At 46.8% G+C, this 23650-nt stretch overlaps 3 protein-coding genes across 9 annotated transcripts in view; 2 read left to right on the top strand and 1 right to left on the bottom strand.

Annotated features, from left to right (window-relative positions):
- The window catches only part of ALS2CL (ALS2 C-terminal like), a 51801-nt gene extending 38782 nt beyond the window's left edge, over positions 1-13019 (top strand). For all 4 annotated transcript variants that reach the window (XM_076332087.1, XM_076332085.1, XM_076332086.1 and 1 more), the window contains exons 16-26: positions 455-582; positions 1859-2032; positions 2607-2700; positions 3286-3443; positions 4998-5066; positions 6080-6253; positions 7133-7175; positions 7605-7666; positions 9538-9687; positions 11280-11376; positions 11664-13019. In XM_076332087.1, coding sequence (XP_076188202.1) covers positions 455-582; positions 1859-2032; positions 2607-2700; positions 3286-3443; positions 4998-5066; positions 6080-6253; positions 7133-7175; positions 7605-7666; positions 9538-9687; positions 11280-11376; positions 11664-11735 — 1221 coding nt within the window. In that variant the 3' untranslated portion in view covers positions 11736-13019. The remainder of the gene's footprint in view (positions 1-454; positions 583-1858; positions 2033-2606; positions 2701-3285; positions 3444-4997; positions 5067-6079; positions 6254-7132; positions 7176-7604; positions 7667-9537; positions 9688-11279; positions 11377-11663) is intronic.
- On the bottom strand, positions 12880-22293 carry JMJD4 (jumonji domain containing 4). Of its 3 annotated transcripts, XM_076332090.1 has the most exons (8): positions 22228-22293; positions 21244-21652; positions 21043-21129; positions 20287-20452; positions 19012-19137; positions 18027-18294; positions 16619-16765; positions 12880-15755 (listed from the first exon to the last, which is right to left on the bottom strand). In XM_076332090.1, exons 2-8 carry the CDS (start codon positions 21305-21307, stop codon positions 15444-15446), a joined length of 1170 nt encoding a protein of 389 aa, XP_076188205.1. In that variant the 5' UTR covers positions 21308-21652; positions 22228-22293; the 3' UTR covers positions 12880-15443. The 3 variants fall into 3 exon arrangements, with proteins under 3 accessions (XP_076188205.1, XP_076188203.1, XP_076188204.1); XM_076332088.1 differs by having other exon boundaries at positions 21043-21652; XM_076332089.1 differs by lacking the exon at positions 22228-22293 and adding an exon at positions 21997-22192 and having other exon boundaries at positions 21043-21652.
- Positions 22294-22397: 104 nt separating this feature from the next.
- The window catches only part of SNAP47 (synaptosome associated protein 47), a 33636-nt gene continuing 32383 nt past the window's right edge, over positions 22398-23650 (top strand). The window contains exon 1 of one of the 2 annotated variants that reach the window (XM_076332083.1): positions 22398-22453. The gene's annotated coding sequence lies outside the window, so the exon portion shown is untranslated. The remainder of the gene's footprint in view (positions 22454-23650) is intronic. The other variant, XM_076332082.1, reaches the window with a different exon arrangement.

Genomic DNA, 23650 nt, shown 5'->3' with positions numbered 1-23650 from the left:
TATCACATGATTCCCCCTACCTGTGAGGCCAGACTTGCTTGTGGTTTTAACAAGCAGAGGAAAAACAGAGGAGAAATTGAAGTTTCATGTGTCCACTCTAGGTTAGAAATAACTATTGTCAAATTTAAGCCAGAAAATTTTATAACTCAGAGAAGTTATAATTGGGTGTTTGTAAAGCATAATGCAAATGTTTTACTCTGCGATTGTGGCGGTCTTTCCCCTCCAGAACCCTAAGTGTGTCATTCAATAGCAAGGACGTGTTGTCTCCAGTGACTGCCACCTTAATGGCACTATTGCTTTGGATGCTGAAAATGTGCACGTCGTGCTGGAAGTTGTTCTTAGTCGCCGTTTCAGGAGCTGGCTCTGTTGAAAAGAGAATTTGAGATCTCGGTCCAGCTTGTTTCTTCTCTCTAACGACATCTTGGCAAAATAACCCTTTATTTCTCCATTGCAGGGAAAGCTGTCATTTGCTAATGGCTTCGTTTTGGAGGGAACCTTTACTAACAAATTGGGCCAAGGCCTTCAGACGCACGGCATCCTGAACACATCAAACGAGCAGCTGGATGACAGGATAACCAAAGCGTGAGCAACAAGAGCTGACTTCTCGGGTCACGGCTTCTATTATGACTCTGCCTAGAGGAGTACTGGATCAATCCCTATAGGGACCAAGGCAGTCCTTGCTGAAAGAGTTGGTCTAAAAACTGGTTTATATGCAAGGAGAGGAGGAAAGGAGAGCACAGTTTGTCATTTAATCTTAATGCCACATAGGAAGCAGAAAAAAGATGTTCTTCTCCCATCCTGCCACCATCCACACAGAGATACTCCCATCCTCAGACTGGAGAGAGTTTTGGAGGCTTAATGTTTTCAGTGATTTGCGCACGTGTGTGCGCGCACGCATGCATTTCTGTGTATACGCACAGACAGGTCTGAAGCTATACAGGCAAAGCTGGGCTGCTAAAATGCATCACGTGCTCCTTTCCTGTCCCTCTGTGCTACTACATGAATATTACCAGCTGATATTGCAGAGGTAGGAAAGCTACCAAAAATCAAGAAGTGAAGCACAGCACATGAGGCTCTTGAAGAAGAGCTTGAATTGGGTAGTGCTGTATGTGGAGGAAGGCTGTGGAGCCAGGATCAAAGCTTCACAGAGCACTGAAGCTGCTTTGGCAGGCAATGGTGCGAATGCAGGGCAGGAGTAACTGAGCTGAAGCTATCGGGCCACATCCTTTGGCATAGGCTCTTATCCTCAGGGCTGAACCCTGCAAAGGGATGCTCTGGTTGCCAGGCTGGAGGGCCTGGGTTCAGCCAGTTTAACCCAAATGAGGGAGTCCCAGTGGGAAAGACAGCTGCCTGTCCCCAGAGGGGAATTCCTCACGCACAACCCAGTTCGATTTCCTCTTCTTTCCTCCTCAAAACATTTCCAGTCCATCAGAGTATCTGTGTTGCAGAAACAGCTCCTGTTTCCTGTGCTTTTCAGACAGCAATAACTACTGGTGGTGGTTGCTCAACTGTCTTCTTGCTGTCAGTGTTTTCTGCAGGCTTTCAGTTGAAATAAGTAGTCTATATTTAGAAACATCCATAAGTGGAGCAGAAAGCCTGTGATCAATTCACCAGCAAAGATTGAGATTATTGATGTTCCACCCACCAGGAATTTTTCTTCACCCAAAGTACCTCGTTGTCAGGACAATAAACTTGAGTTGCTTTTCATTGAATTTCCAGTTAGGCACTGCCATCTTTCTCTGCTCCCATAGTTCTTGTGTTACAATCTGATTCTGAAGAACCTTCCATATTTGAAGGTGAAGTCTGAAATAATTGAGGAGGGACGCAGAAAAGCCTAATGCCATGTTGTGTTGTGCAGTCAGCTGGGCCTCGAGGAGTTCCCAGTAGAGAAGAGATGGAAGGGAATCTATGACCAGTTCCTGGAGTTCATCCATTCTGGCTGCAAAGAAGAAACGGAGGAGTCTTTCACGGGGTTCCACATACAAACGAGCAAGGAGCTGCGGAAATCTCAGGAGTACCTCTTCTGCCAAAGGTATCGCATGCCCTCATTGCAACAGAGGAGCCCATTTGTGTAGAGAAGGACAGTGGTTTGCATTAGGGTCTGCCATGTGTTAAAGTTATGAACCCAAGCATTATCCAGTTGTTCCTGCTCATGAGACAGGAGGATGAATTTTAATCCTGAATTTAAGGTTGTGCTGTTGAGCCTGATTCTTGTAAGTGAAAACTTGGATGGGATTCATTTGATTAAATGTAAGCATCTGGACAGGACCCAGTCATCGCTGGCTCCTCTTGTATTTGAGGGAGACCTAGCTGACATCATCAGCTGATGCAGAGCAAACTCATCTCCCCTTAAGAAAATATCTAAAATAGGTAAGACGAGCATGTGCAGGATGTAACCCAGGCTGGTTGTGAGGGGGGCTGAAGGCGATGAATTTAGATAATCGCAGGTGTTGTAAGTCAGTGGGGCAATTCCGTTGAAAAAGGTAGAGAAAAATTCATTTGTTCTAATAGTCTTATTGCCCCCTTGGTATCCACCTGCAATACCACTTGGAATTCATCCCAGTGCTTCACTGTGTGGTTTTCCTTCCTCACCTCTCATTTTTCAGGGGGGCTGAGGATGTATCCTGGAAGATAGAAGATATTCTTGAAGAGCTCGTCCAGCACCAGGGGCTGGAGTCACTACAGAGTTATTTAGAGAAGGTAAAGTTTAAAACCACAATGATCCACGTCTGTCCACCAGACAGAGACACAGTTGTAGCAACTTTCTGTTGCTTTCTGTTAGCACATATAACATTGCCAGTGACTTCAAGAGTCTTCTCTAAATTATGTTTGAATACCTGTGCTTGTGAAGAAGAGGGTTTATCCTTCATGCTTTTTGGACACTCATTTTGTGTACAGTTATACAGACCAGGAAGTGATGATAAAGCTTCACTCTTGGTTCTCAAACCGTGTCAGGGAATAACCAGCTGCTGGAAATGATTAATAAACTTCCATGCGCTCTCGGTGGTTGTTTTTCACCCAGCCAGCCTTTCCCTGAAGCACCCTTTGCTCCCTCTTGAATATCACAGCGAATCTCATCAGAACAGCAAGTTCTACTAAGCATATTTCTGCCTGATAATGGGAGGAGAACAGGCTTGTGGCAGCAAAAATAGACCAAAATTATAGTTGATTACCTCCAGGCTTGTTCTCCTTTGCTGACAAGAGAAGGTTGGGTGGACTTTCAGTGTTATCCTCTACTAATGGCAAGGGCTGACTTGTAAAATTTAATTTTCCTCTATCATGCAGGCATTGAAGTCTTCCCTGCACCCACTGGGAAAGCTGCTGAAGGTCTTGACGATAGCTTTTCAGGCAACATATTCTGGGATTGGGGCCAACAGACACTTGCTGACTATGGCACAAGAGGAAGTCAAGTACTATGCAAAGAAAATATGGGAGTTTTACCAGTAAGTCAAGCACGCTGAGTCCTTCCAATGGGTATGAGCATAGAGGGATTGTGGAGTAGGCCACTGGGATAATTTTTTCAGGTGACAGGGCTGCTTTATTTCACAGCATATTTCTTGGGAGAGTTGTTTCAGAATGGTGCTGGATAAAGAGTTATTTGCAATAACTAAGGTCATATGGACCTAGGAAACCTTTATTACGTCCATTGCTCAGTACGTGACCCGGGGGCTTTAATGTGACTAAATCTCACTGAGTTATGGCAGCTCAACGAGCTGTTGCCCATAATGGACTTCATTTAGACAAGTACAAATATGAGCAAGAAACCTCACTAAGTAACGAGGACAGCAAAGTATATCAGAGCAGACAACAGTGGTGTCCGATATCTACGTTTGAATGAAAAATAGCTTAAGCTTAACATGCCTTAACTCAACAAGAGTTAAGAACACGCAGTGTAAGTGCGTCGTTGAGGCTTGGCTGATGTGGGTAGTGACTTTAAAATGAGGTTGTTCAGTTGTGTGGTTGTGCCCATGGGTAATTAAGGACTGGATCAAAGGCACGATTGGGGTCCTGTTGCTTTTTGAATAGCTTTTAGGAGAAGATACAAGAAATGCCACAGTAGGCAGAGGTGGGGAGGCTCTGCCTCTGGCTGCGCTTGGGGGAGGTATTGCCTTAAAAATAATAGGTTGGATAAAAGCTCTGTTGTTACCGGTGTAGCCTTGTGTGCTTGAGGAAGGCTGCCAGCTCCACAATGAGGGGTTGTCTGTCCTGGAGCAGTCTGAGAACAGCCGATGGGAACAAGTCGGATTTGATTCAGTTCCTCTGCAGTGTGTCTTTGTCATGAAACTTGGTGTAGCAGAGGGATCTGAGCTCTGTTCATGAATAATACAACAGGGCTGATGATGACCTGAGCATCGGTTCATGTGAAGGCACTTCTGAGCTCAGTGCATACCTTGGAAAGCTTGCTTCATGGCTCAAGACCTTTCGGGTGCAGTGTGGGGAGGGAGACACCTACCTTGCTCCTCTGTGCCCCTGGCTAAGTTTCCTAGGCTGATACTTCTACACCAAAAAAAGGCAACTTCTCCCGAATCCCCATTTTAAGATTATGAAGTTTTGGCTTGGAAATATCAAGACAACCCCAAGCTACTTTTCCAGAGTAGAGTATGAACATCCTCTAATGTTCACAGATAGATTAGAGAATTGGTTGGTATGACAGGTCCTGAAACCTCATGTCCCTTGAGTGGGAATACAAGGGTCTGCATGCTCAATGCAGACCACAGTTAGGATCTCCAGAGTGACCACCCTACTCTTCAGAAGCTATGGAGATTTTTTGAAACACTTATTCATTCCTGGAGGCTTCTGCTGGTAGTGGAGAAAGCCCTCAAATAGTGAAACTTGAATACTGAAACAACACTTCAAGGATTACAGGGAGCTCTACTGATACCCCACTCGGTGCTGGGACAGCTGAGCTCCTCACTTGTGAATAACAAATTACCCTTAAAAAAAAAAAAAAAAAAAAGTAGGGGGGGAACTAAACCTTGGTTCTGCTCTTCTTCTAGGGGTTTGCTCCATCTGGCACTGGAACAGAAAGGCCAACTGCCCGCAAAGTGTGTAGATGGAGAGACAAGGTATGTGTCACCACTGGTTATTTAATTGTAAGCTGCTTGGACATACGGGGTGTCTTCTAAAATACACTAAGTGCTGAACTGATCATATTTGTCCATTTGAGTCAGGTTTAGTGCCTGTACCTCTCTGAGTGAAAAGCGTTCAGTAGTTCTGCCATGAAGCATGAGAGCAACTTCTAATCATGTTCTGTAGCAGAACAGAGCGGTGAGTTGGAGGTGTGTGGGGGACAGCCTTGCAAGATTACCCACACCAGCTACTGTGCAGTAGCAGGGTCGTGTGCGAGACAGCAGTCCCAGCGCTACCATGTGCTTTGCATTAGTCGCAGGAACTTGTTCATTGTGGGAATGGTGACTTCCATACCAGCGCTGAGAGAAAGGCAGGCCTGGAAATAGGGAGCAGAGTGTGGGAAATGTGGCAGAAGAGGTAGAAGACATGATGTTCCTAGAATAAGAAGATAGGAATAATTGTGGGAGACCCAGGTTTAGGGTTTTTGGGGCTAGGAAGAAGCATTTTTGTTTAGCTGTCCCCATTTGGACTGGATTCCTCTTTGCTGTAATCTGCAGCCATCCCCACGTGGGCTGAATGAAGCCAAGAGGTTGGTGGAATGGTAAGCAGCTGGAAAAGGGCTTTATCTGAATTATTTGGTCTTTGTCCCTCAAGAAATAACAAGTGTTCTACTGAAACAGCTCAGAAAGAACAGCTGGAGATAGGTCTCTGGTGCTCCAGGTTTCTCCCAGTGGCTAAGGAGATCTTGTGGAGAAACAGTAGCCTGTCCTGTCCTACAGCATAAGATGCGCTTGCACCTTCAGCTTGTGGGCACGCGCATGAGAGTGTTGTATAGGTCACTACTGTCCAACCGTGACATTGAACTCAAAGGTGGAGGAAGGAGGGGAGAACAAGGAGAACACCTTGCAGTCTCAGAAGCTGCCTCTTCCATTGTGTGCCGTGTGGCTCTTGGCAATATCAAGGTTATAGGTCTCACTGTAGGACTCTGCTTTGCTTTTCTCTGCCATAGTGACCAGAAGGCATGCAGTGTGGTCCTGCCGCTGATCTTGCCCTGCTTCTACCCCGAGCTTTTCATGCTCTACATGCTCTATCACGAAAGAGAAGATGACCTCTACTGCCAAGGGATCGTGGACCTAAGTCTATTTCCTGACATCAAGCTGCTAGAGTTTCTGGACGTGCAGAAGTAAGTGACATTTTCTCATCCCAGGATGCAACCCCACGATACCAGCTGGGAAGGCAGCAGCCAGGGAAAGCTCTGATGGCACAGGAGGAAAGGACGTATAACCTGTTCCTGGGTCCCTCATTGGCTGCAGCACTGAAGTTTTTCCTAGGCTGCCAGAGGAAGTCCTGTCATGGAGTGCCTGCAGTACTGTCTGGAAGGACAACATTGGCTAGTGGAAAGCTGCTATTATCTATACTAATTCTCATTTTCGTGTAGCAAAAATCTTCTTTTCTAGCTCACCAAACAAATGGTTTGCTCCAACTCAGGGCCAATCAGACAGAGTTTATAAATGTGTCTTAGAAAGGGCTGTAGCCCGTCCAATGGTACCTGCTGTAACAATGTAGGCACACAGTCTCAAGACAGGGGAAAGGCTGCGGAGCCAGATGTTTCCTTCATCCATTCCTGCAGCTATAGATCCATCTTTGGAAGTGATATGTGAGGACCAGTGACTCAGACTCAGGAGGCATGAGAGCTTTTCTAACGTAGCATCATCTGCAGCTCAAGGACTCAAGCAGGGTAGCAGGAGACCCAGAGTCTCACTTTGGCAATTTGATTCAGTCTAGACTCAGTGGGAGGAATTGAATCTGAAAGTGCCAAAACTCTCTGCTGATTATTACAGGAGCATCTGTGAGTAAAATGAACCCTACGGTCAGGTCAATGGGTCTAAGCTATTAATTCCTCCTGTAGCAGTGTAACGAGAGGACCAAACTCAGCTTCATGCACCTACAAGACTTTATCTCCTTGTTCAAGGTGATGCTAAAAACAGTCAAGACTGACTTAGGATGGAGTTAAGACATGGATATCTACCTCCTAAATGTTCTCTCTGTAATCTTCTTTCAGACACCTCTGGCCTCTGAAAGATCTCACCCTGACAACCAACCAGGTAAGAAATAACCCTAAGAGGTAGCTTTGGTGTGAGATGGCACTGGGGCTACATGTCGGTGCTGGCTAATGATGGAGCTTTGCCTAAGTAACCACAGGGCAGACTGCACTCGGAAATCAGAGATATATGATATGTGTTGATTAGTTATGATCTGTAGCTGCTGCATATGAACTTCCATGGATGGGAATACGAGCTCTGCATAGGATTGCTTTGTAATGATCTGCTTGGTGGCGTTTCAAAGACATCTATGTCCAGAGTGGCACTGTAGACATCTAAGTGTGTTCAGAGTGGCACTGTCTACAACAGCTTTATTTTGCCCTCCTTTTACGGGCAGCAAACATGCTTATTTGGGGTCCAGTGCTGAGGAGCCATGTGGTGGCTCTCGGAGAGATGCTCTTACAGAGGCACAACTCTTTGTCTCCCTTTCAGAGGCGGTCCCTTATCAAAGACAAGTGTTTCCTGTCCGCCACAGAGTGTTTGCAGAAGCTGATGTAAGTCACCGTCCATAACCTCTGACTGACAACCAGAGCTGACAGGGTTTTTCTGTCTTCTGGGAACTGCTGTAAATTTACACCTGTTTACAAAAGCATATCTGGGTCAGCCTGCAAGACAATTTAGAATCATAGAATCATTGAGGTTGGAAAAGACCTCTAAGATCATCGAGTCCAACCGTCAACCCAACACCACCATGCCCACTAAACCATGTCCCTTAGCGCCACGTCTACACGTCTTTTAAATACCTCCAGGGATGGGGACTCCACCACTTCCCTGGGCAGCCTGGTCCAATGTTTCACCACTCTTTCAGTAAAGACATTTTTCCTTACATCCAATCTAAACCTCCCCTGGCGCAACTTGAGGCCATTTCCTCTCGTCCTATCGCTTGTTCCTTGGGAGAAGAGACCGACCCCCACCTCGCTACAACCTCCTTTCAGGGAGTTGTAGAGAGCGATGAGGTCTCCCCTCAGCCTCCTTTTCTCCAGGCTAAACAACCCCAGTTCCCTCAGCCGCTCCTCATCTGACTTGTTCTCCAGACCCCTCACCAGCCTCGTTGCCCTTCTCTGGACACGCTCCAGCACCTCAACGTCCTTCTTGTAGTGAGGGGCCCAAAGCTGAACACAGTATTCGAGGTGCGGCCTCACCAGTGCCGAGTACAGGGGCACGATCCCTTCCCTCCTCCTGCTGGCCACACTATTGCTGATACAGGCCAGGATGCCATTGGCCTTCTTGGCCGCCTGGGCACACTGCCGGCTCATGTTCAGCCGGCTGTCGACCAGCACCCCCAGGTCCTTTTCCAACAGGCAGCTTTCCAGCCACTCTTCCCCAAGCCTGTAGCGCTGCATGGGGTTGTTGTGGCCGAAGTGCAGGACCCGGCACTTGGCCTTGTTGGCCAAGTTGGCCAACTTTGAAGTTGTTTGTGATATTATTTCAGTTGAAAGAAAAAGTAACTTCTATAGAAATATTTTTTTCTCAAAAGAATGTCAAGACAATACCTAGTGTGTTTAAATGCAACCCTCCCCGGCAAATATCTTCCCTTAATTTTGCGGAGACGTTCCTACACAAAATCTGACTTTGAAATGGAGTTCACTCATGTCGATGTGCATGGCAAGTTGGGCCTGGCTGTGACTGCCTGGTCATGATAGAGCCCATTGCTCTGGAGACATGGAGCTACATGAGGGTTATCCATCCAGTGCGGCATCCCAAGATGTTAATGAAGTAAAGCAGAGCTCAATTTAAGAAGCTCAGCTTGATTTCCTGGCTTGAAGTCCAGCCTAGGGGATGGTGCTGCAGTAACGAGTGGGAAGGAAGATAAAGGTGAGCGGGGAAGTGTTGTGAGATCTATCAGACAGGAGCTCTCAGGTCCCTAAGTACACTAGTCCTGGTGAGAGCCTCCCTATGAAAGCCAACGTGACTTCTCTTCTGGGGAAGGCAGCACAGGCTACGTGTACCCTGGCAGGGCGTTACAGGCAGAAAAAAACAACCTTATAGATGTGACAACTGCATTAGTCCCTCACAAGAGCAGTATCTTGATAGAACTGCCCAAAGTGATTCATCTCATACTCTTTAGCTTTTATTTGAGGGACTGTGATTCAGGTTAGTCCTGTCTAAAGTGAAAGACTGACACTGGGACAAGCAGGTCATACTCGGGACTTGAGAAGACTCAAGGTCCATCTGGATGATGTTATACCCTGGTGACGCCTCCTGGCACAACCTTCTTGACCCCTTTTTGGTGCAGCCATTTGAGACGATTGACAGACTGTTTTGTAGCATGACGGTCTGCTCTGGGTTCTTTTTAGTTCTGCTGCTTTATCTCTTTAGCTGTGTAGTGGAAGCACCTTTGACATGGCTGTTTTCACACTGACAGCACCACGGTGGATCCCCGGGAAAAACTGGTGATCCTCCAGAAGACATATGAGGAGATAGAGAGCACAGTGTCCCGGGTGGTGGAGAAGGACTACAAGCTCCCCATGGATGACCTGTTGCCCCTACTGATGTATGTTGTATCCCGAGCAAAGTAAGTGGAAGCTTTTCATTTCCCAGTCCCACTGTTGTGTGACACCTCAATCAGAGAAAGGACAGTCGTGTGTCCAGGCCAAATAGTTTAAAGGAAAAAACGGGGTTTGTGTTTTAACACACTTTTTCCTGAGCTGTATTCGGGGTTTCTGTGCGCTGCTGCCTGCCAGCTGTGGTGTGATGGTGTTGACCATGACATAAAGTGGCTGGGGACTTCCTGAGTGTCCCTCTCTTACCCGAGAGGATAATTCAGGGTTGTCACGAGAAATGGGGTCTTACCTGCGTATCAGATTATAGGAATGTGAAGCCTTTGAAGGCCAATAGTTGATGCCTTCAAGGCACCGTCTGTATATCATACATCTTCTATTTTCCATTCTCAGTGGGGCACTGTGATTCAGTTCGGAGACTAGGAAGGTCTTGAACACTGTCCGCCTAATAATTAGACTTTTCCTGTGTAGGAATGACTGTAAACGTAACGCATTTCTGCCAAAGAGGCTCTCTCCGTGCTGCTTTCACTGGAACTGCAGAAGCCTGCTTACATCCAGTAGAATGAAACTGTACTTTTTTTTTTTCCTGGCAAATTTGAGTCAAAAATCCTTGCCTGACTTCCTGGATGTGCTTGGTCTCCGAAAAAGAGTGAAATGTTTGAACTTGGAGCCATGAAATACAGAAGTTCCCCCCCCCCCCCCCCCCCCCCGCAGTCAGGTTGGATGATACAGGTTTGTTTGCGAGGTAGCTTTCTTGACCATAGATGAGAGAGGAGGGGGGAATAAGAGAGACTGTGAAAAATGGAGGAGTTGAAATTTTCTTATGATTGAGCGTCTTTGCTGAAATCCAGTCATGCCGGATACCTCAAGGACTCAGCCTCCAGAAGATCGAGGTGATGCACAAGGAATCAGCAATGGACTTCCAGATGCGTGCTTCCCTCTCTCCATAATCTGATTTCAAACATAGAATCATAGAATCATTGAGGTTGGAAAAGACCTCTAAGATCATCGAGTCCAACCGTTGACCCAACACCACCATGTCCACTAAACCATGTCCCTAAGTGCCTCATCTACTCGTCTTTTAAATACCTCCAGGGATGGGGACTCAACCACTTCCCTGGGCAGCCTGGTCCAATGTTTAACCACTCTTTCAGTGAAGACATTTTTCCTCACGTCCAATCTAAACCTCCCCTGGTGCAACTTGAGGCCGTTTCCTCTCGTCCTATCGCTTGTTACTTGGGAGAAGAGACCGACCCCCACCTCGCTACAACCTCCTTTCAGGTGGTTGTAGAGAGCGATGAGGTCTCCCCTCAGCCTCCTCTTCTCCAGGCTAAACAACCCCAGTTCCCTCAGCCGCTCCTCATCAGACTTGTTCTCCAGACCCCTCACCAGCCTTGTTGCCCTTCTCTGGACATGCTCCAGCACCTCGACGTCCTTCTTGTAGTGAGGGGCCCAAAACTGAACACAGTGTTCGAGGTGTGGCCTCACCAGGGCTGAGTACAGGGGCACCATCACTTCCCTGCTCCTGCTGGCCACACATACGCCTGCAAACACCGGTGCCCAGAGATTTGTTCTAGTTGTGACTTTTTTTTTTTTTCCCCCCTAGAATACAGCACCTGGGAGCTGAAATCCATCTGATCAGAGACTTGATGGACCCCACCAATCAAGGAGGACTGTACGACTTTCTGTTAACAGCACTGGAGGTAAGGAAATGTTTTCAAGTGACAGTTGCAAGCTGCATTAGCCTTTCATGAATAGCAGAGACACTGATGCATTATACTCTCATTTAATTTTAGAGGGCTGTTTATATGCCTAGCACAGGTGTTATTTTCCTTCTAGTCTAGAGAATATGCTTATCTTTAAATCTGCACATTATAAATTAAATCTTTTGTCTGGCCTGTGGGGCAGCATGGCTTCGCTTTTTGTGCGAGAGACCCAGGCCCAAAGTTCCAAACCTTCTCCTTAACGGGTTGCTCTGTTCCTTGCCCAGTCATGCTACGAGCACATACAGAGAATGAGACTCCACCAAAGAGAGAACTGCCCCGTGACTCACAGCTCCTGAGCCCGAGGACCCGAAGGGAGCCTCCTCCCTGCTGCACTTTCTTGACCAAACACTTGGACGAAGAAGCAAGTCTCTGCTGTCCTGGCCGCCTTTAAAAAGGGAAGAACGGATATTTATCAGATGAGGGTTTCTTGCTGGGTTTTCTCTTGGACTAGCTACGATCGTAAAGCACCGACGTACGGACGCTGTGGGCTAAAAGCCTTCAATACGCAACCTCGGCTCGTGTTTGGGAATCTCTTTGTGGAAAGCGGCCAAGGTTTCTTTTGCCCTATAGTTTTATTTCACTTTCCTGCAAACAGCAATTTGCCTTGAAACCTCGTTTAACCGTTCTCTCAGATGCTGTGTTTGTTTTGCACTGGTAAAGTGACATAAGGGAGAAGAGGTTATTTTATAGAAAGCCGTCAAATGAAACCACAAGACCTGTTTTGGTGGGACTATTTCTGGTTGGCAGAAACGTGGCATGGAGGTGGCCTCTCCTGTCCGTGCTCCTGAACAACCTGTTCCTGGAGTGAGGTGGCTTTTCCTGTATCCCCAAGAGGAAGGTTCTTCCATTCCTCTTCCTACCCATGCCAAACTCAGTACCTCTCCATTGCATTGTAAAGCTGCTACTGACTAACTTCCTCGTTTTACGATACTTACAAGCGTGTATTTATACTCTGCAGACTCCTGTTAAATCTCAGGGATATCACACTTGCACCTTGACCATGCTTAGTGCTGCTTTGTAATTCTGCAGGGGTTCGTGTGTGCCTAATAGAAAGGACATTTGTTGTCCTGGGGTGAGAAATCTCAAATCCTGGTGAGACAAAACATAAACCCACCTGGCTTTCTGCACTGACAGAGCTGCAAACCCACTGTTTTTTCTAGGTGCACAGCTTCGTGCTGACAGATCACCCGCTGACGCCAGTGGGGTACAAATCAGATTAGAACTGGGCTGGGTTTTACGCTGCCTTTATAAAAGGCAAATGGATATTTGGTATCCTGTTCCTATCAGACAAAAATACTAATGTCTGAGTTGCATATTAGAGCAAAAGCTCTTTTGAACTAGATTTTAACCTCCTTTTTTTTTTTTTTTTTTTTTTACAGTTTGACTTTTTATTGTCCAGCTCTGTGACTTCAGGAAAACAAAACAAAACTCTACAAGCTGTTTCCTCCTGTTTATCACAAGTATTATGCTTTAATAAATAGCACACTGATTACAATAGTTAATATATTGGTATGAGAGTATCCTAATGTATGTTTTGCAGTAACTTTGTATTTAAATAAAGCTGGTTAATTTTTAAGAGATTCCAGGCTTGCATACTTCTTATTCCAATCTTGTTGCTGTCTTCAGGCATTTGAGAATTTGCTTTCCTCTCTTTAACTTTAGAAAACGTGTGGCTCCCCTACTGCCTTGACCGTTCATGGGAATGGAGAACTTGAACTACAAATTAGTTTCCTAACGTAATTGTAAGAGAGACTGAATCAATAAAACTAACTCTTGTGCTTCTGTTCCCTGCCGAATCAGTAAGGAGAACATGGCTTAAACTTTAAGATCATTTCCTGGAATTAAACTACTATTTTTTTACCCCGTTGTCTCGCGCTGATCACACTAAGCCTTAGCAGGCCTTATGAAGGAGGGCTGTTACACATCGTCAGAGCTGAAGATGCTGCGGTGCAGAGATAGCTCGGGTGAAGAGAAAGGGAGAGCGAGGACTTGCGACCCTCCCTTCCTTTACTCGAACGCCTCTTTCGCTGCCCTACCACGCTAGCCTATCTTCTCCCTTATCAGTGTTCCACAGGGAACGGGAATTAGCTGCAGAAAGGATGCCTGTTCCCCGAGAACTGCCGCCTGAAGGCTTGCATCGCAGCAAACTCACGCCATCCATCCAAATGAGGATGTAGTCTGCTGGACAGTGCAGTGGCTAAACTGGTCCTGGGTACGTTGAGACGCTGGGTTCTCGGTGTAAAAGCTAAGCTTCTGTTTTTGCTTTTTTCACACAGCAAAGCCAAGCAGTTCCAGCTTCATGGGACACGAAAGGAAAAGTACTGTTCATCTAAGCAAACCCTTTATAAAATTGCAGTGTTTAAAGTGGTTGGTGCCAGTACCAGTTACACAACGTGCAGCGAGACTGGGGAATACAAGACCAAAACCATACTTTCCTACCAACACACCGATTGTCAGCTTTAAACCATTGTTCCTCACCTCTATGAAATCTCACCCTATTCATCTAGGGAAGAAAGCTCCAGCTGCCTGTCTCTGAGCATGTAAACAGCTGTAAGTAACAGCTGTGAGCTTTTAATTTTGGAGTTGCTTAAAACTGGCAGTTTTCCAGTCCAAAGAAACACCCTGCCAGAAGGTTGAATCACTGAGATGTAGTCACAGCTGTTAAAAAAAAAAAAGAGTTTCTTCCATGCTCTGGGTATTGATTTTAATTTCAGGTACCGCTTCCTACTCAAAATACAGAACTTCTAGTAGAAAATAGGACATGCAAAATGCATGCGTGTACAAAGTCCACAGGATTATCTAGAAAACAATGAGATTTTTCAGCCTACTGAAGATTTCTACTATTGCACTTTCTGAAGTTGCTCTTACTGGTCATCTGGTTGAAAACTGAGGAAGTTCTTGAGCTATAATTGAAGTGAGCCCTAAAGGGGCAACTAAGGTAACAGTGTGCAGCCATTTGTGCTTCTAGGCTTTCTCACCAACCAGTAAAAGCAAGAGGGATACTTCACTGGAAATACTCTTCTAGCCCAAGGGTAGCATTCAGGTTGCAAATTGTGCTATGTAACCATGCAGTAGTGCTATTTGGTGTGTTAACAGCATGGCTTTTTTAGGAGATAATATGAGGCTACTTGCTAGCTTCCCTGATTAATCAAATCTCGGCTTGATAAAATACTGTGCCTTGAAATAGTGTGTAGAAATGTGGGAGTACATTCAGGTTCCTCCTTTGGAGCTTGGGGTGGATCACACGCTTAAATTATTCGTGGCAGATTTGCTATCAGGACTCCAGCTTCCTGATATGTTAAAGGTAACCCTGCAGACCCTGGGGCAGCATGAAGGCTGACTCTACCTGAGACTTTCAGCTTTACAGAGATGCCACTGTACAGGAAAATAGTACAGTCAGCTCCTCCGCATCCAGGCTACAGCTGTTGAGCCAGCTCAGGCTTCAAGGGAAGCTAACTAACTAAGGTCCTCTAATATTTAAAAAAAAGAAAAGAAAAGCAAAGTAAAAGAAAGGCTGAGCTGCACCTGGAAGCAGGACAGGTCTTAAAGTAATTTAGGTGTGACCAGCCAAAGCGGAGCTTAACTGCTGGAGTCTGCAGTGCAGGTTTGCTGTCTGTATACAGCGCCCTCAGAAGCAGAGGGACTATGGTGCAGACCACTGCAATCCGAGTGTTTAGCCCCGACAAACCTAAGCTTGATCCACAGAGAATTTCTGTTCCCCTTCCCTGAATGCATAATCACCAGCAGGGCTCATAATATAATACTAACATGATTTGGGTTTTTCCTTTATCCGAGATTTTTTTTTCCTGTCCAATTACTCTAGACACTCAAATGCTGTCAACTTAAAAAGCATCCAGTCTTCTCATGAATGTACTCTCTCCCCACTCTATATTAAGGCTCTTTGTACTTGAACTGCAACAGCTATTAAACAGGGAGGAGTCAGTCTTCTACAAACACCCATTTTGCAAAAGGTTCATTTTACAAAGAACTGAATAAATAGGAAGTTAGAGCAGTGCTGTATCTATTGCTGCTTTCAAGTGGTGGAGCAATGCCTCCGGAGGTGGAGAAAGTGACGTCAGGTCTAGTTTCTTGAAATCTTCATTAGCACTCAATGATGTTAACACCTTCACAGTCCTCTTCAAATCAAACACCGCATGGAGCATGCCCAAGGTGGAAATGGCAGCTTTTGGAGTGTTCTTTGCCAAAGCTTCGTCATCGAGGCCGTTTTCCAAGACAGAAATCCTGTTCTCTGCAATAACTTTGAGGAAGTTGTAGAACTCCTTGTAGTCTATACCCGTGCAAGACTTCATGATCAACTAGGGGAAAAAAACAGCACTGAAATGGAAACAACTCTCTCTCATTTAGGGTAAGAATTACAAAAATGTATTTTATCAAGCTAGTAACTATCTGGAATCATGAGTAACCATGTTTCATCATTTTTTTTTAATTCCCTGATGGCACTAAAATTCTTTATCTTACTTGAAATGCCGCTAGCCCCAAAAGCAACAGTCTGTTTCTTCTAAGTACTAAATGGCTGTGTTTTTTGAAACTATTTTTGAAGGCTATCAACCTAGCAGCAGTAACAGCCTCCAGAAATAAACCTTAGATGTGTTTCATGCTTAAGATTTTGGAAGCGTCCAAGATACAACACTGCTCAGTACAGTTACGTGTTCTGACAGCATCACTTTGCAGATGCAGAAACCTGCTGCCGCCCTCACCTTCATTTTGCTTGTTTAAGATTCACGGTTTCATCATGAATGGTCTTCAAACCAGTTCTTCTGTGTGGGGTCTGTCTTATCAGTTCTTCTGTTTACATGAAAAAGCACTTATATTTTATAAAGGGGAACGTAAATACTACAGAAAGGATTGATCTCGATGCTAATACTAACCTTGATAGTTGAAGAAGAGCAGTTGAAGCATTAGTTTTTCAGACAACATCCTAACCTCCTTGACATAGCAAATATGCAGGGGCACAGGCCTTTCCCTATCTTACTAAAGTAATATTTGATTTCCTGCAAAATGAAGCTGTCACCAGTTCCTACTTCCGTATGAAACGTACTAATTCCAGGTATGAGGTTAAGGACTTGTGTGTCTTAGAACTCACAAGGTGGTGCAATGCACCCTGGAAATATATGATCCTCTAATAGAGAGCCAGGCAGCCAGCATCACGTTGTTATACCTGGCATTGTAGGTGCCAATCATCCATAGGGTCCTTCCATTCATTGATTTCCCGCTGGACAGCTGCTAATTCATCCTGCAGGAAGCACCACATTATAGCCACATTGCAGCCATTCACCCAGTTGTGGTTAATGGAAATGGTATCCTCCTGAAGGAATAATTTAAATGGTTACTAGGTTCTACACAGGAAAGTGTGAGAAAACAACTGTAACAACACCGATGCTGCAAAATGTAAAATCATATTCCTCAGCGAGGGCAATGCTTCTTTGGTACCAATACCACCACCGTGCTGAAAGGCTGTCTCTAATGTCCCTGAATGTGCCCCTGTACTCGGCCCTGGTGAGGCCGCACCTCGAACACTGTGTTCAGTTTTGGGCCCCTCACTACAAGAAGGACATTGAGGTGCTGGAGCATGTCCAGAGAAGGGCAACAAGGCTGGTGAGGGGTCTGGAGAACAAGTCTGATGAGGAGCGGCTGAGGGAACTGGGGTTGTTTAGCCTGGAGAAGAGGAGGCTGAGGGGAGACCTCATCGCTCTCTACAACCACCTGAAAGGAGGTTGTAGCGAGGTGGGGGTCGGTCTCTTCTCCCAAGTAACTAGCAATAGGACAAGAGGAAATGGCCTCAAGTTGCTCCAGGGGAGGTTTAGATTGGATGTAAGGAAAAATGTCTTTCCTGAAAGAGTGGTTCAACATTGGAACAGGCTGCCCAGGGAAGTGGTTGAGTCCCCATCCCTGGAGGTATTTAAAAGATGTGTAGATGAGGCACTCAGGGACATGGTTTAGTGGGCATGGTGGTGTTGGGTCAACGGTTGGACTCGATGATCTTAGAGGTCTTTTCCAACCTCAATGATTCTATGATTCTATGAACAATCAAATCTTGTTTCACTCTGTAAACCGGCAAAGGTCTCTAGTTCCTCTGTCTGAGCATACCTTTTAAGGGCACAAAGGCGGGAGAAGGTGGTGGGGAGAAAGGAACAAGGTTGTTAATTTTGGTTTGTAGTCATGAAGACCAATTTGTCAGCATTTTCCATTAAATTACAATTTACAGTTAGAAACCAAGATTAACAGCCTCACCCTAAGTCCATCTCGCCCAGCATCCTGTTTCTCAGTGACTAGTAGCATCTAATGAGGAAAAGCACAAGAAAAGAGGGTTCAGACAGCTTCTTCAATTGTACATTCTTCCAGCTTCCAGTGGCCAACGACCCAAGGAGCTTGTGAGTCCAGGCCTGCTTTTAGCCGTCATCTTGAGCGGCCACTGATAGACCTTTTCTCCGTGAATCTCTAAACTTTTTTGCAGCCCAGTTAGACTTTTGGCATCCACAACATGCTGTGGCAATAAAAGTTTGATCTGATTCAAGCCTGCTGCCGGATTATCGCTGTTACGAAAAGTTTGGTGTCAGTTATCTTACCAGATTGTAAACTTGATGATGCCATCCACTGGGGATGAAGACTATCTCCCCTGCTTCCTGCACAATTTCAACAGGGGGTTGACTTTGGTTGTAGCGAGGGTAAACACTCCTGTCCTGAAGACTAGGTGCAGTCACGTCGAAGGGCAAGTTGCCATGGCGGTCCTTCAGGTACTCCTCCTGTCCCGCGGGGTACAACAGCCATTTCTTTCTCCCGCATATATTGGCTGACCAGCTATAGGAACGGAAGACATCAGCATGGAATGGAGTCCTGTGGGGCAAATCAGAGATTTATGTAAAGACAACGCCTAAAAGCCGTAAAATGAATTAAAGTCTCTGAGAACCAGACATACACACAGAAATCAACCTTTCTTATGCAAACCTGGTCCCAAAGTGTCATCCTCTTCATTTAATTTTGACTGCTTTAAGTATTAAAAGGCCACTACGTCTACATAGTTTTGCAGCTATAAGCCTCTGTGCTTCTCCATCAGTTAGTTTTGAATCTGTCCCACAAATACCTCAACGGCAGGAGATTCTGTGATGTGAACCGATGAGAATACTGTAAACGCAACTTTATCACCAATGCTGGACTTAACTTTTCACCTGCAAAATATTTGACCAACTCATCAGCGCCCCTCCAAGGCTTCTGTTGACTCTGCAAATCACAAGTGGCTGATAATCCCCAGGGAGTTTCTGCTTTAAAACCTTATATAAGCTAGCTGACAATTTTTTCAGATTTTGTGTGCACAATTCAGAGCTTTTTGAAGCGCAAAAGCACTTTAGCTGACTGCATAAGGACAGCTCACATCCAGAACCAAATGGGCTGCTGGAGAAACGGGACTGGCTGGGTTCAGGTACAACACTATACCGCATCGCCACACACTGCCTCTGCAGCATGATGCTATCCTGAAGTACAATGTGATAACCCCCTGTAACACTAAATCTTAAAACTGAGTACGTAAGAATGACAGAAACCACACTGCCTTACCATGAACCTTTAGGTCCCATGTAGACAAACCGGTAATCATCCACAGCTATAGCATCCCAGTATTCATTCAGCCAGTCGGATGAGAAATACACAGGGGTTGTATAAACATCTTGCTCGGGGAAAGCTCTTAAAAAGATAACGTGTTGGAAATCCATCTCAGAAAAACGCAGCACTGCTCCTTCTACTTCAGTTCCCAAAACCCAGATGCAGAGACCAATCGGGTCTCCAGCAGGCCACTAAGACTTTAAGGCCGCCATTTCCTTTATATTATTGACAACTCTGAGTTGCACGCAACGTGCACACAGCAGTGCTTTTCTGTCTCCCAGGAAAGCTGTGAAGGTTAACTACTATTTGGGAGACTCCTAATTATGGCGAAGACAGTTCCTAATAAACACATCCTCTTTAGATGAGACGCCTGCAAGACTGGTTGTCCAACTGGATGACAGGTTGGAGGTGCGAGGGTTAGGAGGGAAGCCAGGCTGAGGGATTTTGACAAGTGTGTGGCCTCCTCCCACAGGATATGCTGCCCCTTTCCCATCCTAGGCTGCACGTGCAGACTTTCTGCAGCGAGAGACAGCACCAACGCCTGGGAAAGCAGACAAACAGGGAGGCAGAGACTGACAAACTTCCTCTGTCGTAAGTCACTGGCACGCTCGAAAATGAAAACAAGAGGTGATCACAAGAAGGTTGGATTAAGAGCAGGATACGTTTAAGGAAGCAGAGAGTTGAGTGAAAAGACATAAAAGTCCTACACAGACATGGGGAATGGACAATGCATCCACCTTGCAAGCAGCAGGCTGGAGGAGAAGGAAAGCCAGCACAGGGTGAAGAGACCTTTAACGACTGGAAAGGTTAACAGAAAAGAAAATGGATAATAAAGGATTATAACTCGCACACGCTCACTGAATTAAACATAATTAGAAATGCCCCCCTTCTTTTTAAGAAGTAAGGTTTTCACTTTACCAGTCAAACAAAAGCCAAATGTTACAGCCACACGGTTTCCACAGGGATAGCATACAGTCATTTAAAAGGTAGCTGAAAAGGAAAGCGCTGGAGAACGTCAGCCTCTTCAGGAAACAATGACCCGCTTAAGGATCTTGTCAAGTGAAGTACCCCAAGAACAGTGCAGTACAAGACTGGTATTTTGGTGGGCAGGTGGCTAACCAACAGCGCTGCCGGCATTTAAACGCTCAGGCATTAGAAGACGAGCATTAAGGCTCCGCGGCAGCTCTTTGCTGTGCGCGGCATGCAGGGGTTTCCACAGTGCTCTCTCACCTGCTCAGGTGCCAGTCCTTTAGATAAAGGCACCCTCGGGATGAACGGTAGTCATTTTTAATGTACTCCTTCCAGTACTTTACATACTCCTTGAAGGGAAGCTGCTCCTTCGGGTTAGAATTGTACTCCTTGACATCACAGTTGGCAACAGGTACTACAGCCTCTCCTGAAATATAAACTCTTTGAGCCCACACGAGGACCTTACCCACTGCAGCAGCCTCTAATATCTGGGCCCTATCATGCTAAATACAGTACAAACACATAAAGCAACAACCCCTAGTCCAGCTCTCACACCCAGCACCATCATTCTAGGCAAACATGATTCAGGCCAGAAGTTATTTATTTAATGTGACCTGAAATTTTCCCCTTAAACTACATTAGGAGTGGGGTATTGATTCCTATTAAATATACTAACATTTTACAGCCTGAAGAGGTATTTCACTGTAACTGCAGAATACTTTCCCCTTGCCTGGGGAAAGTGTCAGGCTGCTCCTCTGGTTAAAGTTAAGCAGGTATATAAATTGGTATGGTTAAATCATATAACACTTTTTATTTTATTTCATTATGGGAATAAGTTCGAGATTGGAATCTGCGAAATATGAATTATGAGGAAGTAGAGGAAATGAACATATTAACTTAGAAAAAAGTCTGGAGAATTGCTTGGTTTTGTCTAGCGGTTCTATTCCTAAGATCAAAAAAGAGCCGTGTCATTTAGCATACACGTTTTAATTAGGTATTAATAATGCCATGACTTACCAAACTTCTGCAGCAGATGATCAAAGTTAGGCTTTCCATCCCAAGTAACCCAATTTCTCCTGCTGCCCCAGTCTTCAGTGAATTTAGCTGAGAAAATACAGGGATGGTTGGGAATCAAATAATCCCGGAAAAAGTCCGAGTAAGTGAATGATTCTACTTTTTCAATAAAGTCAACGTGTCCTCCGGGGAGGCAGAACGCACCCTGAGATGAACTGCTGTAGTCACGAAAAAAGGCAGTGGAACAGGCGAATGTTGCCCTGTCCATGCAGGCTGGATACCCTTCCTGGCTTAGCCAAGACAGCGTTGACCAGGTGCTATCCCGTTATGCTACGGCAAAAAAAAAAAATGCTTTAAAACGCGACTTGAGTCTCTAAATCCATGAAAACTCACAGGAAAATATAAACGGCCAGAGGTAAACCAAGAAGTCGTGCAGGAGCACCCCACCACGTTGGGCTAATTAGGGTCTTCCATAGCGTATGAAGTTTAATGCCGGTGGGACATCTGACAACAAAGTCACCCTACGGATGGTGAAGATGTTGCTTTCCCCTCGTCACCTTCTTGCCAGGGCGACCACGCCCTCTGGGGACGACCAGCAAAGGCTGGTTCTTTCCTAAAACAGCAGAAACATGAATTTCAGTTGGGATATCCCGGCTAAATGAATTAATTGCAGGGGTGGAGGGAAGGAAAACCCCTAAATATTTGGGGCCCTGGGAAACCGCTGCAGCCCAGCGGCTGTACGGGGGCTCACCCCTTTGTCAGGAGAAGATATAAGCTCTGGCACCCCCCACCCTCCCCAGATCTTTCTCTATGGGCCAGGCAGCAATTATAGGTTAAAAAAAAAAAAAAAAAAAAAGGTAAACAGTCGTGAATAAAAGGGAGGTGTCTGGGGAGGCAAGGGGGAAACTGAGCAGAGAGGGGGAGGGAGGAGGCCCGAGGGTAGATGAGGCCGCATACCCTGCGGGGATGGGCTTCAGGAGAGGGGAGACGCCGGGGGTGAAGGGGAGACCAGAGCGCTCGGGGGGGGGAAAGGGGCCGCCATGAGCCGCTTCCCCCCCTCACGGAGCTCCGGTGCGGACCCGGACGCCACAGGGCGTCGCACACGCCGTCCCCGCGTTGTGCTCTCGGTCCGCCCAGCGCGTCCGCGGCCCGCGGGAGCGGAGAGGACAGCGGGGGACGGATACTCACCCCCGCCCCCCGCGGGGCAGGACCCCGGGGCGAGCGGCGGCGGAGGGGACGGACTCCCGCGGCCGCTCACGGAACCTCGGCGCTCGGCGGGCGGGGCCCGGGGGGGGGGGGGGCGGTGAGAAGGAGCGCGCACCGGCGCGCGGCTCAGCCAATAGCAGCGGGCGGCGGGCGCAGGCGCAGAGCGTCGATGCGGGGGTCGCCGCCGGGCCGGGCTGCGCTGAGGGAGGTGGGTGAGGGGGGGGGGCAGGCGGGCGGGGGTGGGGAGACAGGGGGAGGTCGGGGGGGATGTGGGGGATGTGGGGGTCCAGCCGAGGTTCGGGGGAGAGGTGGAGGTTGGTGGTATCTGGGTAGGGGTGTAAGAAGGGTGGTTTGGCCTAAGCCTGAGAGGAGGGTGAGGATGGCGAGGTTGGGGGTTGGCCTAGGGGAAGGAGTGGGGCTGGGGGTCTGGCTTAGAGTGGGGGGGAGTTATGGGAACGGGGGATGTCTGACTCCAACGTTGCACCAGGGGAGGTTTAGATTGGACGTGAGGAAAAATGTCTTTACTGAAAGAGTGGTTAAACATTGGACCAGGCTGCCCAGGGAAGTGGTTGAGTCCCCATCCCTGGAGGTATTTAAAAGACGTGTAGATGAGGCGCTGAGGGACATGGTTTAGTGGGCATGGTGGTGTTGGGTCGACGGTTGGACTCGATGACCTTAGAGGTCTTTTCCAACATTAATGATTCTATGACTTATAGATTGGGGAAGGACAGACGTGAAGGGGGGAGGTGGGTCTGGCCTTGGGGAAGGTGTGGGGGTCTGAATCGAATAGGATAGACTATTTCAGCTGGGAGGGACCTACAAGCAGCTGCCTGACCAATTCAGGGCTGACCAAGTTAAAACATGTTATGGAGGGCATTGTCTAAATGCCTTTTAAACACTGACAGGCTCGGGGCATCGACCGCCTCTCTAGGAAGCCTGTACCAGGGTTTGACCATCCTCTTGGTAAAGAAATACTTCCTCATGTCCAGTCTAAACCTCCCCTGGCCGCAGCTTTGAACCATTCCCGCGTCCTGTCCCTGGATACCAGGGAGAAGAGATCAGAGGGCTCCAGAGATCAGTTTGCCCTAGAGCTGTGGCAGAGGGAGAGATGAGGATTGCGGTGGAACCTGGCCTAGCTGTGATGGAGAGAAGAGGATTTTGGGTGACTGACCTACAGCTTTCCCCAGTAGGACTAGGGAAGGAACGGGGTCTCTTCTGGTATTGGGAAAAGGACAGGGACTGGGGAAAGGTCTAGTGTAGCAGGTGACTGTGTTGTCTTTGGGGTGAGGAGGAGGAAGACTGTCTGTATACTGGGAAAAGGGAAGAGAAAGGGATGGAAGTGGTTTTTTGGGAGGGAGGAGTTCTAGCTTGGGGTAAGGAAATAAATAGTCTTGGGGATGGCATT

The sequence above is a fragment of the Aptenodytes patagonicus genome, chromosome 2 (assembly GCF_965638725.1).
Source record: "Aptenodytes patagonicus chromosome 2, bAptPat1.pri.cur, whole genome shotgun sequence".
In the NCBI taxonomy this organism is placed as follows: Eukaryota; Metazoa; Chordata; class Aves; order Sphenisciformes; family Spheniscidae; genus Aptenodytes; species Aptenodytes patagonicus.
Note: the sequence above shows the minus strand (reverse complement) of the source record. Positions and strands in the feature narration are given on the sequence as shown.